Source organism: Macaca thibetana, chromosome 7, assembly GCF_024542745.1.
Source record: "Macaca thibetana thibetana isolate TM-01 chromosome 7, ASM2454274v1, whole genome shotgun sequence".
Lineage (NCBI taxonomy): Eukaryota > Metazoa > Chordata > Mammalia > Primates > Cercopithecidae > Macaca > Macaca thibetana.
The window spans coordinates 108,777,278-108,795,611 of record NC_065584.1 but is presented as its reverse complement, the minus strand read 5'-3'; the positions used below and the strand labels follow the sequence as shown (position 1 = coordinate 108,795,611).

At 50.3% G+C, this 18,334-nt stretch overlaps 1 protein-coding gene across 7 annotated transcripts in view; it reads right to left on the bottom strand.

The window, feature by feature from the left end:
* Positions 1 to 39: 39 nt before the first annotated feature.
* The window catches only part of CYFIP1 (cytoplasmic FMR1 interacting protein 1), a 117,210-nt gene continuing 98,915 nt past the window's right edge, over positions 40 to 18,334 (bottom strand). For all 7 annotated transcript variants that reach the window (XM_050796117.1, XM_050796119.1, XM_050796116.1 and 4 more), the window contains exons 24-31: positions 14,753 to 14,896; positions 13,707 to 13,797; positions 11,757 to 11,887; positions 6,724 to 6,796; positions 5,062 to 5,156; positions 4,015 to 4,253; positions 3,352 to 3,499; positions 40 to 768 (exon numbers count right to left, since the gene is read on the bottom strand). In XM_050796117.1, the coding sequence (XP_050652074.1) occupies positions 604 to 768; positions 3,352 to 3,499; positions 4,015 to 4,253; positions 5,062 to 5,156; positions 6,724 to 6,796; positions 11,757 to 11,887; positions 13,707 to 13,797; positions 14,753 to 14,896 (1,086 nt within the window). In that variant the 3' untranslated portion in view covers positions 40 to 603. The remainder of the gene's footprint in view (positions 769 to 3,351; positions 3,500 to 4,014; positions 4,254 to 5,061; positions 5,157 to 6,723; positions 6,797 to 11,756; positions 11,888 to 13,706; positions 13,798 to 14,752; positions 14,897 to 18,334) is intronic.

Genomic DNA, 18,334 nt, shown 5'->3' with positions numbered 1-18,334 from the left:
TCAAGCAGCACAGGATTATAGTAAGTAAACAAACGCAAATAGATCTCATTAGTTTTATTTCTATAACCTTTCGATCTGATCTCACGTTAGATTTTGTCACAACTGGATTTAGTGGAAGCAGAGGAATCAAGTTCACTATTTTCTGAAACACTGACACAAAAAAGGGATGGGAACAATGACTTAGAACTAAGACTGCTCATAAAAGGCCATCAGAAAGATCCCTAAACAAAAGCTAAATAGTTACAGTTCATGGTAACTGGCAAGGGATTTAATACATTTGCTGGTATTAAGTTTCTTATGGAATGAGTGAATGAACGAACACAGCAGCATTTTGAGAGAGAGCTGCCAGAACATCCCATAGAAAAACAATTTTGTAAGAACGTGATGGCAACAATCAGCAGCCAGTATTCTCAGAGTTCCTAATTACCAAAAGCATATACAATTTAGTCTAGAAAAATAATTTTATAAAATTAAGCTTTTAGATTGAAAAGCACCCCCTTTAACAGGTACAGAGATACTGAAAAATAGTCCCTAAAAATCTCACTCAATAGTTGCCGGAGAGAAAGGCATGCCACGTTGAGTTACAGAGTGCAGCGCGTGCCCTCAGCTGCTGGCGAGGGACTGGTGGATGGGCGGCTGGAAGCAGCGCACATGCTCCACTGGTGTGCCCTCCCCGTCGCCCGACTTCAGGTACTTATCCAGGATGGTGATGATCTCGTCATTGAGAATCTGGAACTTGCGAATTCTCTCCACCATCTTCTTCAAAGGCTACAACCATGAAAATTGAGATGTTTTACTATTAACACTTGAACATTCATTCTTCGTGTTTCAAAATGTCAGGATTCTTATATTTTCTCAGAAAAATAGTAGCAAATGGAATTGACACACATAGTGTTCTTTTTGTTTTAAGATAGGGTCTCACTGTGACGTCCTGGCTGGAGTGCAGTGGCATGATCATGGCTTACTGTAGCCTCAAGAGATCCTCCCACCTCAGCCTCCTGAGCAGCTGGGACCACAGGCATGCACCACCACACACAGCTAATTTTTAAAATTATTTTTGTAAGGACAAGGTCTTAACTATGTTGTCCAGGATGGTCTTGAACTCCTGAGCTCAAGCAATCCTCCTCTGCCTCAGCCTCCCAAACTGTTGGGATTACAGGTATGAGCCAGCTCTCCCAGTCACATACCATCTCTTTAATGCAACGGTTGGATGGATGAATATATTTTGAATTTAGAATCCCTCTGTTGGCTTCTTGCTGCTGTAGATTCATTCATGTGCACAACTGATAGTCCTGTTCCTTCCACATCAGCAATTAAGAACCTACTGTCTGCTCAAAACTGGGGATGTCCAGATGAAGATGATGTGGTCAGTGGAGAAAGGTCAATCAACTAACACAGGCTTTAGACTTCCAGTCTGGAAATAATACTGTGATGGGGTACTCTGACAGACCCTCCTACTACAACAGGAATAAAGAACGTACGTACACACAAACAAAAAACTTTGAAAAGCATTTCTGGTTCTGCCTATGCAGGTGGTAAGGGGGAAGCCAGGGCCTCCTCGGGGGCACATGCCAACAGCAGCAGTGGGGTGAGGAGCGGCCCAGGCATAAGCAAGTGGGACCACACCAGAGACCCCAAAAAAGCCAGGAACCTCCAATTCGGCTAAAGTGGCCCTCAGTTGCCAGCAGCCCCTAGAGATGGGCAGATGCAAATGCACATCTTGGAGGGAAAGCAATCTAAATTAAGTCCAATTAAATAAAGACTCCCAAATAACCCAACACACAAGGAAACAGCAAAGTTTTAAATACCTCCAAGACCTTCAGATACTAGAAGGAAAACATGCAGAATATAGAATATATGAACTGGATAAAGAAATAAGAGATGGAAAAAATTCAGTTAAGACAAACTCAGTTACCAAGAAGATTTGAAGAAGAACCTAACTGAACTTTAAAAAGTGAACTAATAATTTTTTCAGAGTAAAAGCTCAGCACATTAGAGCTGAAGTAAACGAGTTAACTAAGACACGTGAAGAGAATACTCTGGATACAGCTCTGGGAACCCCGGAAATGGAGGAGTTGGAGGTAGAATGGCCCCTGAGAGAGGCCCATGACCTGGAGCCTGTGACTGCATTGCCTCCACCCCACGTGGCCTGGGCAGGTGTGGCTAAGACTGTGGACTGTAGGACAGGACAGGGAGAGTCTCTGGGGTTGTCCAGTGGGCTCAATATAATCATGATCAGGGAATGTTCTCTGGCTGGAGGCAGGAGGGACGTGGCAGAAGACGAGAGGCTGAGACTGCCCAACCCACCATTGCTGGAGGGGGTCACTTGGAAAGCATGAGAAGGAAGGGGGACCCAGTCCTAGAGCTGCCAAGGAATAATTCAGCCAACTGTGCATAAGCCTGAAGGCCTCCAGGCTGAACACAGCACCTCGGACACTGGCTTCATGAGATTGAGCAGAGGACCCAGCTGGGCCTGGCTGAACCCAGGTATCTGACTTAGAGAACTGTGAGATAATCAGTGGTGTTTAAACTGCCAAGCCTGTGGTGATTTGTTGTTATGGAAGCAATAGAAAACTAATACAACAGGGCTGGGCGCAGTGGCTCACACCTGTAATCCCAGCACTTTGGGAGGTGGGTGGATCACTTCATGTCAGGAGTTTGAGATCAGCTTGGCCAACATGGTGAAACCCTGTCTCTACTAAAAATACAAAAATTAGCCGGGCATGGTGGTGGGCACCTGTAATCCCAGCTACTCAGGAGGTTGAGGCAGGAGAATTGCTTGAACCCAGGAGGTGGAGGTTGCAGTGAACCGAGATCCCGCCATTGCACTCTAGCCTGGGCAACAAGAGTGAAACTCTGTCTCAAAAAAAAAAAAACAAAAAAAAAACTAATACAACAGAGGGATGTGGAGAATAGAATGAGAAGGTCTAACATATGTCTAACTGAATGGCAAGAACAGGGAGAATGGAAGGGAGGCTAAAATATTTCAAAAGATAATGGCTGAGTATTTTCCAGAATTCAAGTATGAGGAATCCATAAAGCGACAAAGACAAAAGGCCAAGAAAGCACACTTTGACTTCTAGGGAGCCCGAAGACTGGAATAGTTGCCAATATTCTGACAATGCAGATTCTGTAAGACTGGAAGTAAATCTAAGTACCTTGAGAAGGAAAATGGAACACTGCTTTACTGGCCAATTATATTTCGATTCATTTTGGGAACGAAAAGGAAGTTTCTGTTGGTGGCACCTTATGTACTAGGATGAAAAACATTCCCAGGAACAAGAACTTACAACAGAGAAAGTATGCTTTTGCAAAAGGTCCACAGATGGTGGGAGATTTTCAGCCACATACCACATTTTTAATAATCTCATCTTTGCCATCATGTTTCTGGACTTTAAGGAGATGGTAGCAGAAATCCAGCACAGCAAAACGCCGCTGCTGCCCAAGAAGTACGATGATCATACAGCCGGCCCAGTGTAGCCCATCACCGAAGCACTGCCTAGAACAAGCAGCAGAAACAATGGGAGATGAGTGATCCGTTACGGAGTCTTTTCTGAGTCTGTCTCCAGGTGTCAGTGACCAAGCCATCTGCATGACTGTTACTGTCTGTGCCACAGTCACCTTCCACAGCCAGGAGGAGAATGCCGGGCAGCAGGTGGCTGTTCCCTGGTTTTGGTAGATACCTTTTTTGGGATCTTCTGGTGTGCTGCTTCCTAACCCTTTTTAGATCATATCCCCTCTGTGTTGAATGACTTTACAGACCTCCCACCTAGAAAAATGAATGTCCACGTGCAAACAATTGCCGTGGGTTCAGAGACTCCCTGAATACTAAAGTCCTGAGCCAGCTCCTTGGCATCAAGTAAGAATTCCCACTATCGGAGGCTTAAAAGCAGCTCAGTGAGTTTCTGGTCCACTTCCTGAGCATGGCTGGCTGCTTGTTAGCCTAACACCTGGACCCTGCCCTAAGCCCCTCCCCTCCCCTGGGGCTTTGTCCTGCTCTGAGCACACACTTACTCGACTGTGAACTCGTGTGTCCCCACAGGAATGCAGTAGACAAACTGCATGGCACTCCACAGTCTGTGAAACTCCACACACTCGTCAACATGCATGACCCCATTGCTGGGCAGAGGCCCGCGCCAGATGGGGTCATCCAGAAAGCTCCGGATCCGTGTCAGGATGACCTCAAACATGGACAGGCCACAGCAGAGGCGCTCCTTTGTCAGCAGGTCCCCCTCTCTCGCGATGGCAATTTGCTGCAGAAAGGACAAGCGGTGGAAGGCTGTGGGCCTCCAGGCATCCAGCTACTCCATATCCTCTATGTCTTTTTTCTTTTGAGACAGGGTCTTGCTCTGCTGCCTAGGTTGGAGTGCAGTGGCACAACCACAGCTCACTGCAGCCTTGACTTCCCTGGCTCAGGCGACCAGGCGTATGCCACCACGCCTGGATAATATTTGTACTTTCTGTAGAGACGGAGTTTCGCCACATTGCCCAGGCTGGTCTTGAACTCCTGTCTTGGCCTCCCAAAGTGCTGGGAAGACAGGAATGAACCACGGCACCCAGCCTCGGGAAAATGTTTTGGGTGGAGGGGGTGGGTCTCCTGGCCTCTAGTGTGGAAGCCAGGGATGCCGCCAAACAGCCTGCAATGCAGAGGAGGCCCAAGTCCCCACCATCGAGTTACCTGGTCCAAAATGGCTGAGAAGCCCTGACTTGGCATATGCAGCTGGATCGCTGTAGAACTCTACCCTGACACCTGGCCTCGTGGCCTAATAACCCCTGTGGGAAAGCCTTCTTCACGAAGGGCTGGACAGTGAAAGTGACGTCTTCTGTGTAAGTCTTACGTGCCAGCTGATGTGCTAAGCCCTTTCCAGGCGTTAGCTCATCTGAACCCCCAACCACCCCGGGAAGCAGTCCAGGCACGCGCCCCACTTGCAACACTGAGGCCTGAGAGGCCGTGCAGCCACCGGACTTCACGATGCCTTCCAGTCTGGCTCCCAACCGGGCCACCTGGCCTGGCATGGATGCCCAGCTTGCAACAGCCTCCGCCATCATAGCACACGTTACCTGAGGGGTCCCCAGTCTTTCGATCAGTGGGACAAGATGCAGCGGGGCATACTTGGATTCCAGTCTTTTCATTTTGGCATCAAGTCTCTCCCCCTCTGCAGTAGAAAAAATACTTTACTTTATTCTGCTCCTTTGTATGAAACAGTAATTGCAAAGGTTTAAATTTGTTTAAAAAAACAAAAGATTTTTAATATGGATACAGATTCTCTTTGGAAATTATTTTACAGAACTGGCTCATTTAATATTTTAATTCAAACTAGCTGGACCGATTTTTTGCTCAATATTCACTTTTCATTTATTTAACATTCCAAATGTAACTGAAAGCAGAAAACAGCACAATGAGCCTCTGTGCCCATCACCCACTACAGTTACCAAGTCACGGCCACTCTGTTTCTTCTACACCCAACTCCCATCACCCACCACAGTTACCAACTCACAGCCACTCTGTTTCCTCTACACCCAACCCCCATCACCCACTACAATTACCAACTCACGGCCACTCTGTTTCCTCTACACCCAACCCCATCACCCACTACAGTTACCAACTCACGGCCACTCTGTTTCCTCTACACGCAACCCCATCACCCACCACAATTACCAAGTCATGGCCACTCTGTTTCCTCTACACCCAACCCCATCACCCACCACAATTACCAAGTCACGGCCACTCTGTTTCCTCTACACCCAACCCCCATCACCCACTACAGTTACCAACTCACGGCCACTCTGTTTCCTCTACACCCAACCCCCATCACCCGCTACAGTTACCAACTCACGGCCACTCTGTTTCCTCTACACCCAACCCCCATCACCCGCTACAGTTACCAACTCACGGCCACTCTGTTTCCTCTACACCCAACCCCCATCACCCGCTACAGTTACCAACTCACGGCCACTCTGTTTCCTCTACACCCAACCCCCATCACCCGCTACAGTTACCAACTCACGGCCACTCTGTTTCCTCTACACCCAACCCCCATCACCCGCTACAGTTACCAACTCACGGCCACTCTGTTTCCTCTACACCCAACCCCCATCACCCGCTACAGTTACCAACTCACGGCCACTCTGTTTCCTCTACACCCAACCCCCATCACCCGCTACAGTTACCAACTCACGGCCACTCTGTTTCCTCTACACCCAACCCCCATCACCCGCTACAGTTACCAACTCACGGCCACTCTGTTTCCTCTACACCCAACCCCCATCACCCGCTACAGTTACCAACTCACGGCCACTCTGTTTCCTCTACACCCAACCCCCATCACCCGCTACAGTTACCAACTCACGGCCACTCTGTTTCCTCTACACCCAACCCCCATCACCCGCTACAGTTACCAACTCACGGCCACTCTGTTTCCTCTACACCCAACCCCCATCACCCACTACAGTTACCAACTCACAGCCACTCTGTTTCCTCTACATCCAACTCCCCTGCTCCCATGCTATTAATATTTGGAAGCAATTCTAAGACATCATACCATTGCAGCTCTATTTCTCAATCTTATTTAACTAGGTTCTGTACACCCCTCATTACCCCAGGTATGACTGAACAGGCACCAAACCTACAATCTGCACTGGCCGTTAGGCTCTCCGGCTGCAGAGCGGGCACCATCCCGACAGAGGGCAGTCTGGACTCCCTGGTGGGGTCAGCAGGCTCACCTTTCACATGGACTCGCGGCAAGATGTTCTGGAAGGGAGCCGCGTGCAGCAGGTCACACACTTCTTCTAAAGACTGGAACAGAGAAAAAGAAGGTCACGCTAGGAAGGGTATCTTGCCACAGAGAGAGATCTGGTGCTGAAAACAAAGAACCTCTTTGCTTTTTACCATAAAGTTAAGTAGCCTGTCAAGAGATTTCTCTAGGATGATGGAAATGTCCATTCCGGCAGCCGCCAGCCATGCATGCCTATTAAGTACTTGGAATGTGGCTTGCGCACTTGAGGAACTGAATTTTAATTTTAGTTACATTTAATTAATGTAGATGTAGACCCACGTTAAGACCCAATGTTGAATGCGTGCTCTGTTTTCCAGGATTTACCAGTCTAATAGCTCTCACCCCATCCTTCCCTGCTAATTTGCCAGCAGGCTCTTCAGAACCTGAAGTTTAGGACAAGATCCCACCACACTGACAGAAGGAAGGGCGTCTTCTGCAAACAACACGGGAGATGGAAGGAGTAGGGGAGGCCCGTCCTGGTGTCCACATCCACTCCTTCCCCACAGAGCCCAAAGCAAAGTTCTGGGCCATCACGCTGAGCCTACTCTCAGGTCACAAACTCCTTTACAGGGTAGTAAAAACCACACAAGGTCCATTCTGCAGAATAACGCATATATAGAGAGAAAATGTACCTCCAGGATCATGAGGACAGCAGAACCCCCCAAATCCACCATGAACCCAAAGATGGTCAAAAATATAGCAATTGCTGTTCATCTTTAGCGGTGAGGGCTCTCAGGCCAGCAGGAAGGGCCTCTTGAGACCACAGTGCATTCACCACCCCACGGAGCAGGCAGAAGATGGTGGGGCCTTCAGTGCCTCCTACCCTACAGCCATGCTGAAATCTTAAAGCTCCACAGGAGTAAAAGAAATGATTAAACAAAGAAACAGCTATTGGAAAATCAAGAAATACTGACAATGAGATTTTAACTTCTGAGGAACTCCCAGAGATGATGGCAAAACTAAGACCAAGAGGAAGAAAAGCAGACTTTTCCGTACTCATCAACGTCAATCCAGTGCCAGACGCCGGCCAGACGCCATCTGTTCCGCTTCTCTTTCCCTAAGTTTCTAATGCAGCTTCGCACTCCATCCAGAAGCCAACAGAGGGCCAACTGTTGCCATGGCAATGCACAGAAACGGTGCCTTTAAGCTAAGAGATTGTCCCAGGAAATTGCATCCTGCCTGCTTCAAACTCTTGTGGTTCTATAATTATTTATGTCCATGAGTCCTGGGATAGACATAAATACAGAACCACAAGAGTTTGTGTATGTAAAGAATGTCAGGCCGGGCGCGGTGGCTCATGCCTGTAATCCCAGCACTTTGGGAGGCCGAGGCGGGCGGATCACCTAAGGTTGGGAGTTACCAACTCACGGCCACTCTGTTTCCTCTACACCCAACCCCCATCACCCACTACAGTTACCAACTCACGGCCACTCTGTTTCCTCTACACCCAACCCCATCACCCACTACAATTACCAACTCACGGCCACTCTGTTTCCTCTACACCCAACTCCCATCACCCACTACAATTACCAACTCACGGCCACTCTGTTTCCTCTACACCCAACCCCCATCACCCACTACAATTACCAACTCACGGCCACTCTGTTTCCTCTACACCCAACCCCATCACCCACTACAATTACCAACTCACGGCCACTCTGTTTCCTCTACACCCAACCCCCATCGCCCACTACAATTACCAACTCACGGCCACTCTGTGAGGCGGGCAGATCACCAGCCTGATCAACATGAAGAAACTCTGTCTCTACTAAAAATACAAAATTAGCCGGCCCGTGGTGGCACATGACTGTAATCCCAGCTACTCGGGAGACTAAGGGAGGAGAATCACTTGAACCCAGGAGGTAGAGGTTGCGGTGAGTCAAGATTGTGCCACTGCACTCCAGCCTAAGCAACGACAACGAAACTCCAATCTTAAAAAAAAAAAAGAGGCCGGGCGCGGTGGCTCAAGCCTGTAATCCCAGCACTTTGGGAGGCCGAGACGGGCGGATCACGAGGTCAGGAGATCGAGACCATTCTGGCGAACACGGTGAAACCCCGTCTCTACTAAAAAATACAAAAAAAAAACTAGCCAGGCGAAGTGGCGGGCGCCTGTAGTCCCAGCTACGCGGGAGGCTGAGGCAGGAGAATGGCGTGAACCCGGGAGGTGGAACTTGCAGTGAGCTGAGATCCGGCCACTGCACTCCAGCCTGGGCGACAGAGCGAGACTCCGTCTCAAAAAAAAAAAAAAAAAAAAAAAAAAAAAGAAATGTTGATGTAAAGAAAAGCTTTTGACATTTTACCTTATTTCCAAAAAGGGCAGCTGGACAGAAGAGGAAGCAGTCCTAAGGGGTCCCTGACACTCTAAATCGATTCCACACGGCTGCCTCCCATTCGGAAAGCTCGGGTCCCACCTCCCCCACCTGAGGCCGGTGACCAGACAGGCATCCTCAGGCTTGGCCATACACACACAGAGGCCATGGTTTGGATGTGGTTTGTCCCTGCCAAAACATCTCATGGTGAGATGTAATTGCCAATGTAGCAGTGTTGGAAGGTGGTCTGTTTGAGAGGTGATGGATTTCTTACAAGATTGGGTCAGTTCTCCCACAACTGGATTAGTTTTTGTGGGAATGGATGAGTTCCTGCGAGAGCAGTTGTTGTAAGCAAGGCTGCCTCTCATGTTTGTTCTCTCTGCAACACCCACGTCCCCTTCTGTGTCCCCAGGAGCTGAAGCAGCCTGCGACCCTGACAGATGGGCTGCCTGATCTTGGACTTCCCAGCCTCCAGAGTCATGAGCCAAATAAACTCCTTTTCTTTATAAATTACTCAGTCTCAGGCACTGCTACAGCAACACAAAACGGACTAAGCAGACTAAGATAGCAGAGCGCACTAAGATACAGCCTTATGCTGTAAGTTCAGGAAAAGTCGCCTATGAATGGAATATTCCCACATTAAATATTTAAAATTCATAACGAGAGATTATAGTTGAAGAGATGCTTCCTAACATGTCTGGCTTTTAACAATTCACAATTATTTGAGGAACATATCCTTAAAGCAAGGCCACCCTGGACACTGGCTCCTTGCTGGCCTGAGACGCTGGTGGGTTCTCCATCTTGTGCCCCTCACACAGTGGGGAGCGGAGCATGGGAGGGGATGCTACTTGGGGTCCCCGCCGAGCCTGTGGGTGGCCGGGACAATGAAGGCCTGGGGCTGCTACAGTCCCTCTTTGAAACCACCTGGAACGGGTCTGCCTAGGAGTGCAGGGATGGGGGGAGCTGAAGATGCAGGTCTGATGGAGGCTGTCAGCTCCCAGGCATGTCATGCCTGACCTGGGACTCCCCTGACATGTGAGCCAACACATTCTCTTTCACTGTACAGGCTGGTGTGAGGCGGCTGGTCCAGAGGCTCAGTCCCCAGAGGCCTGGCAGTCTGACAGCAATGCCCTGAGCTGTGTACAGGCCACCCTATCCCTGTTCTTCCTAAACACAACTCTGCCTTTGCAAAGCTACCAGAGACCTGAAGACAAGAGACCACTTTGGGAAACAACATAGGAAAGGCCTCCCCAGGCAGCTCTGCAGATGCAGTGCCGCTCCCATGCACAAGCCAAACGCTTTGCCAGGGCATGTGGCAAACCAATCCCAAAACAAGGCAGCGCGAAGAGCCCCGAGGAGGGAACATGCCGAAGAGGAGCAGCAAGGTAGGAAACGTGCCGCGTCGGGAATCCAGAGTCCTGTTAGGGCAGTGATGAGCAAGACATGCTGTGATGCCAGAGACGGACGCCTGCACCAGTGGGAGACGGACGCCTGCACCGGTGGGATGCAGCAGAAAGTCAGGAGACAGGCCGGTGTCCCCATGAAAAGCTGGCAGACGGCAGGGGACACCACTAGTCAGCAATGGGAGGAGGAGCCCTTCAGCCACTAGAGGAGGGACAGCCGGGCCTCCATAGAGAGAGAAAGAAGCTTCCTCTGCCTCTCGCATTATACACAAAGACCAGAAGGACTGCAAACTTGCATGCAGAAGGCAAAGCTTAAAATCCGTAGATGAGAATGTAAAGGAATGTTTTCATGACCGCAAGACAGGGAAAACGTCTTAAAAAAAAAAAAAAGGATACGGAAAGTGCTAATCATTAAAAAAGGGCTACATCCAAATTAAGAGCATTTTAGCAAAAATCACCACCACCAGAGTGAAAAGGTAAGCCACAAATGGGAGATTTACAACATGTGCAGCACATAAAGGATCTGCACAGACGAGCTGTAGAAAAGTAGGCAGAAGAACCCAGTGGGGCATTTAACAGGAAAAGAAACAAGACGACGCAACGAACGGAGCTGCCCGCCTCGTTAGTCACGAGGGAAGGCAGGAGAGGGCCACGTGAGATTCCATTTCCCACTGGCTTTCCCGGTCCAGGAGGTTATCAACTGAGCTGCTGTGATGCACAGGACAGAGGGACAGCCACATGGCACACAAAAAGGCAGCCAGTCGAAAACATGAGCGTCCACTGTGCCACGTCCTAAGAGGGGGTGGGCTCCCAGGGGCTCCCCTTTCAGGCTGGCCTCTCGTGCTGTCCACCATGGGGCACGTGTAGCCATTTAGATTTAAATCAGTTATAATTCAATAACATTTAGCACTCAGCTCCTCAGTCACACTGAGCCACACTTCAACTGCTCAGCAGCCTCAGGCATGCAGAGACCCTCCTGGGCAGCAGTGCTCTTTATACCTTACAGGCACACCAAATAAGTTCATTTAGGTGTTGAAAACATCGCATAATAAAAGTTTTATGATGTTAACACAGAAAAACATTCTTGAGACAATGAACTACAGTACATTTTTGTTTTTCAGTTGAAGGGAACAAATTCAAACTAAAGTCTCAATAGTCACGAAAAAAAAGGTTTACCTCACTGCTGCTGCCACACCCCCGCTGAAGAACCCACAAAAGAAAGCCCTCCCCGTGGGCGGTGGGGGAGGCCGGGCCGGGCGGGGGCTCACCAGGCTCTGCTCGATCAGCAGGCAGAAGAGGACGGCGTTCCCCACCTCCCGCAGGTTCTGGAAGCACACCGTCTTCAGCTCTGCGTACTCCACGATGTCCTTCAGCTGGTGGTGGAAGAACTCCAGGATGCCTACGGCGCAGGAGGGAGGTGGGGCTGGGGGACTGGAGGGGCCGGGCCCCAGCAGCCGGGGTCCACAGCCGGGAGTACCTGCCATTCTGACACCGCCACCGAGCCCGGCTATAAGGATGGCCACCACGTCCCATCCCCAGCATCTTCCCTGCGGTGGTAGTTTGTTCACCACCTGGGCACGTTCTCCACACACCATGTGGCCCTGGGCCTCGGCTGAGGCCTCTTTTCCACTCAACCCCGTATCTGTAGGGAAGGCTCTGACGATAGGAATGTCACCACGTGACAAGAATAAAGACTGCACCATCATCCCCAGTGGGGGCGGACAAGGTATTTGACAAAATGCAATCTCTCTTCACAGGCATGGAAGGGGCCACACCTCATCTGAGAAAGGGCATCTAGGAAGCCTGCGGCGCACCCAACGGGAGGCCGAACACCATGCCGGCTCTGGAGCAAGGCAGGCATCTCAGCGGCATCCCGGACCACGGAATAAGGCACAAAAAGACGCAAGGCGCAAATATGGGACAGAAGGCCAACGTTCCCCCAGCCAATCTATAGCTTCGACTCCAGCCCAGACAGAAACCGGCAGCTGACTGCACGATGAATGTGGCATCAGGAGGGGCCGAAACTACCCTGGGAAGAGCCAAGCAGGAGGCTCAGCAGACCGTGAACCCTTGTCCCAGCATGTCTTGCCCGACTGCCCCTTCCCCAAGGACCAGCAGCCCGACACGGCCCCGCCTGCCTTACAGCTGCAGCCCCTGCCCCCACTCCTCCCAGCTCTCGGCACCGCTGTGGGGACTCAGCCCCACTTGGTGGGGGCAGGGGCACTCCTGCACCTGTGTCATCCCTGACAAGGTTTCCCTGTGCCACCCTGGGAAACGGCTCCCTCCTCAACATCTGAAATTTCCATCTCTAGTCACGACATAAGGATTGGTTGCATCATCCCAGCGTTCCTCATCTACTTTCTGACAATAAACTGAAATCAGATTCTCTTGAGCCAGGGCCGTGCCGACGGCTACTTCCCCATGGTGGCTGAGGGGGACCTTATCGTCTCCTCAAACACCAGCAACAGCCCTGGGGAGGCTCCAAAAAGCAAAAAGTCCTGGGCACGTGTTCAATATCTCAGCCACGCTGACTGACTGCCCATCAGGACAGCGCCTTGTCCGTCACCCACGTGCAGGCTCCAGTCACTTTACGACACAAGGCTACTGTTCAGCTGCCCAGCTTTCAAGAAAACTCTGCCCGGTAAGAGACTAAAAGCAGTTTTGTTACGTGACAAAGGTCACTGTTTTATGAGACGATGCTTTTTGAGATCACTAAAGCTATTTAACTGCATAGCCCCAAACCAGCCCACAGCAAGTCCTGCGGCCTGTCCTGCCCCGGAGCTGGACCCCAAACCAGCCCACAGCAAGTCCTGCCCCGGAGCTGGACCTGCAGATGGATGGGGGCAGGGGCAGGCCTTGCACCACCTTGGTGGGCCTGTGTCTGAGCCTCAAGCCCCTACAAGCCCAGCAGGGCAGCAGGACCCGGCAGTCGGCTCTCTCGCCTCATCAGGCCGGCGGTTCTTTCGTAGGGGCACGGAAGAGCGTGGTGTTCAGGGATCTGTTGTCTCAACTCTTGCAGGCTGACCTCCCAGGCCCCTCAGCTTCCTCGCCTGCAGACAGTGACCCAACACACCTCTTCCTGGTTGTAAGGTGCATTTGTCTGTCTACTCCCACATGGCAAATCTAATCCTTCCCAAGAATTTCTGACTTGAATTCCTTTCTGACCTCTCCACGGACAGCGCTGTGAGCTGCACACGCCCAGAGGTGCCCACACTCACCAGGAGAGCCGTACTCGTGCCGCGGCAGGCGGCAGATTTTAGGCATCACCTCCATCAGCGTCTTCACGTACTGCAGGATTGTGCCTTGCAGCTGCGGGGGGACGAGACAGGCTGCGTCAGTCACCCCACTGCACTCTGCTAATGCCTGTGGCCAGCACACGCCCTGAAACAAGTCTGTTAGCAAAGAGCTTGGTAACGAGGAGGCTGCAGGATCACCTGGCAGGGGAATGAAACCAGCCCTGGAGAGAGAGCAACCATCACCAGGTGGCTTCCCGTGACTGAATTCACGTTCTGAACTGGACCCCCTTTCGAGAGGAAAGCGGTGCCACAGCGAGGGGAGAGCTTTGCCGCCAGGTGTCCCTACAGGGTGCCCCCAGCACGGTGAGCACTGCCGTCTCCAGGGTCCCCCAGGACGCCATCTGTGCTCCTGGTGCTGCCCCAAGCCCGGCTGTGGTGAGGTCCGCAATCCTGACACCCTCCAAGCTGCCACATGTTTTGGCACAGAGTCCCCAGCGGGTCCTGGAAGGACCTGTTTGGGTCACGGGGTAACGGCTGTGCCAAGTGACCAAACTCTTACGTGGTCTCAGTCACAGAAGATTGTTAAAATAATAAAAAGGATGAAAAAGTATAAAAAGTTAGTTATGTATAGAAAACTAAATCCAGGCTGACCAAGGTGGCTCACACCTGTAATTCCAGCACTTTCGGAGGCCAAGATGGGCAGATCTCTGGAGCCCAGGAGTTCAAGGCCAGCCTGGGCAACACAGCAAGACCCCATCTCTATACATACAAATAAAAACTCGGTGTATCAGTTAAAATAACGTGGACCCATTCTTTTAAGTTTGAAAAGATGAGGGAGGTATCAAACTATATATGGTCAGAAGTGTTTGAATTGAATAGTAATTCAATGATTCATTCAAGTAATTCATTCAAGTAATTGAATGAATCCAGCTGTTGGAGAATCACAGTCCAGGCGGAGAAGACCCTCTGGCTTGGGTGCCCCAGGGAATTCAGGCTGTGAGAAGGAAGCGTGTCCAGGGAACACTCACCAGGCTCTTGACGACCTTCAGCAGCTCCTCCATGACCACGGCGATACCCTGGTAGCCGAGGAGCCGGCAGATGACTTGAAAGTGTGGAGGTCCCACGAAGTTCCGGTAGCTGCCGTAAATGCTGGAGTAGGCCAAGTTCAAAGCCTGGAAAACAGGGCACAGAGCCCTCAGCATGGTCTCTGCACACGTGCAGATGAAGAATTGCATGAGAAGATCACTCAACACACACAGGCTCAGGTGAAGGGGTCAGAGTCTGCTGACTTGTAAAATCTACTGCCCTTAACTGGTACAATTATAAAACCCACTCAGCCTGCCACCAAAAAGAACCTGCTAAAATAGAAAAAGAAAACAAAACCATGTGTTGCAACATTTGTTGAATTGCCAATTTGGAGCCCCCCTGCCTCCCAGTTTCCCAGCAGGATGCCCAAGGTTGGACCCTGAAGGGGCCGGGGGAGCTGCCTTCTCAGGATGCACAGGGCACCCCTGGAGCTGGGAGAGAGACCCCTGTGGGGTAGGAGGGTGAGGAAGGTAGTTAGGGTGTGTATTAGTCCATTTTCACAATGCTATAGAGAAATACCCAAGACTGCATTATTTATTTATTTATTTATTTATTTATTTATTTATTTATTTATTTTTTGAGACTGAGTCTGGCTCTGTCGCCCAGGCTGGAGTGCAGTGGCCGGATCTCAGCTCACTGCAAGCTCCGCCTCCCGGGTTTACGCCATTCTCCTGCCTCAGCCTCCGGAGTAGCTGGGACCACAGGCGCCCGCCACCTCGCCCGGCTAGTTTTTTGTATTTTTTAGTAGAGACGGGGTTTCACCGTGTTAGCCAGGATGGTCTCGATCTCCTGACCTTGTGATCCGCCCGTCTCAGCCTCCCAAACTGCTGGGATTACAGGCTTGAGCCACTGCGCCCGGCTTGCATAATTTATTTTTTAAAAAAGCAGGTTTAACTGACTCACAGTTCCACAAGGCTGGGGAGGCCTAAGGAAACTTAGTTATGCAGAAGGTAAAGGGGGAACAAGCACCTTCTTCACAAGAAGGCAGGAGATAGAAGAGAGAACAAAAGGTGAAGCCCCTTATAAAACCATCAGATCTGGTGAGAACTCACTATCACAAGAACAGCAGGCGGAAAACTGCCCCCATGAGCCAATCAGCTCCCACCAGGTCCCGCCCTTGACATGTGAGGTTAATGGGGATTACAACTGGAGATGAGATTTGGGTGGGGACACAGCCAAACCTTATCATTCTGCCTCTGGCCCCTCCCAAATCTCACGGGTCCTCACATTTCAAAATACAATCATGCCTTCCCCACAGTCTCCCAAAGTCTTAACTCATTCCAGCATTAACTCAAAAATCCAAGTCCAAAGTCTCATCTGAGACAAGTCAAGTCCCTTCCACCTATGAGCCTGTGTAATAAAAAAAAAAGTTAATTACTTCCTAGATACAATAGGGGTATAGGCATTGGAGAAATTGGTCAAAACAAAGGGGCTATAGGCCCCATGCAAGTCCAAAGTCCAGTGGGGCAGCCATTAAATCTTAAAGCTTTGAAATAACCTCCTTTGATTCCATGTCTCACATCCAGGTCACACTGATGCAAGAGGTGGGCTCCCACGGTCTTGGGCAGCTCCACCCTGTGGCTTTGCAGGGTACAGTCCCCCTCCTGGCTGCTTTCACAGGCTGGCATTGTCTGTGGCTTTTCCAGGTACACAATGCAAGCTGACTGGAGGATGGCCCTCTTTTTACAGCTCCACTAGCCAGTATTCCAGTGGGGACTCTGCGTGTGGGGCTCCAACCCCGTATTTCCCTTCTTCACTGCCCTAGCAGAGGTTCTCCATGATGGCTCCACCCCCGCAGCAAACTTCTGCCTGGACATTCAGGCATTTCCACATACCCTTTGAAATCTAGGTGGTCCAACACCACATGGAAGCCACCAAGGCTTGGGGCTTGCACCCTCTGAAGCAACAGCCTGAGCCATATGTTGGCCCCTTTTAGCGACTGAGATGCAGGGCGCCAAGTCCTGAAGCTGCGCCAAGTGGGGAAGGGTGGCGGGGGCAGGGCGAGCCCTGGGCCCAGCCCAGGAAACCATTTTTCCCTCCTAGGCCTCTGGGTTTGTGATAGAAGGGGCTGCCTCCTACATGTCCTGAAAACATTTTCCCCATTGTCTTGGTGATTGACATTCAAAATTTCTGCAGCCAGCTTGAATTCCTCCCCAGAAAGTGGGTTTTTCTATCACATCATCAGGCTGCAAATTTTCCAAACTTTTATACTGTGCTTCCCTTTTAAACATAAACTCCAATTTCAGATCTTTCTCAAGTTCAATGTACCACAGATCTCTAGGGCGGGGCAAAATGCGGCTAGTCTCTTTGCTAAAGTACAGTAAAAGTGACCTTTGCTCCAGTTCCCAACAAGTTCCTCAACTCCGAGACCACCTTAGCCTGGACTTTATTGTCCATAGCACCATTAGCATTTTGGTCAAAACCATTCAACAGACTGGGCGCGGTGGTTCACCCCGGTAATCCTAGCACTTTGGGAGGCTGAGGTAGGCAGATCATGAGGTCAGGAGTTTGAGACTAGCCTGGCCAACATGGTGAAACCCTGTCTCTACTAAAAATACAAAAAAATTAGCTGGGTATGGTGGTGGGTGCCTGTAATCCCACTACTCGGGAGGTTGAGGCAGGAGAATTATTTGAACTCAGGAGGCAGAGGTCACAGTGAGCCAAGATTGCACCACTGCACTCCAGCCCTGGCAGCAGGGTGAGACTCTGTCTCAAAAAACAAAAAATTCAACAAGTCTCTAGAAAGTTCCAAACTTTCCCACATCTTCCTGCCTTCTTCGGAGCCCTCCAAACTGTTCCAAACTCTGCCTGTTACCCAGTTCCAAAGTCACTTCCACATTTTCGGGTATCTGTCTAGCAGTGCTCCACTCTACCAGTACCAGTGTACTATATTAGTCCATTTTCACCCTGCTATAAAGAAATACCTGAGACTGGGTAATTTATAAAGGAAACAGGTTTAATTAACTCACAGTTCCACATGGCTGGGGAGGCCTCAGAAAACTTCCATCATGGCGGAAGGTGAAGGGGAAGCAGGCACCTTCTTCACAAGGTGGCAGGAATGAGAAGAGAGAGCGAAGGGGGAAGAGCCCCTTATAAAACCATCAGATCTCGTGAGAACTCACTCACTATCACATCATGAGGGAACCACTGCCACGATCCAATCACCTCCCACCAGGTCCCTCCCTCCACACAGGGGGGTTATGGGGATTACAATTTGGGATGATATTTGGGTGGGGACATAGAGCCCAAACGTATCGAGGTGGTTCCTGCAGAAGGACACCCCTCAGCTTGTCTGAGGACACAGGTGCAGACAGCAGGAGACCCTACTGTGAGTCTTCAGTGCTGCAAACTTCCCTCAGCACTTCTTTAGCTGTATACCACAAATCTTGATATGTTTGCATTTCACTCAATTCAATGTATTTTTTAATTTCCCTTGAGACTTCCTCTTCGATTCAAGGATTATTTAAAAGTGTGCTAATTTCCAAGCATATAGAGATTTTTTTGTTATCTTTTTGTTACTGGTT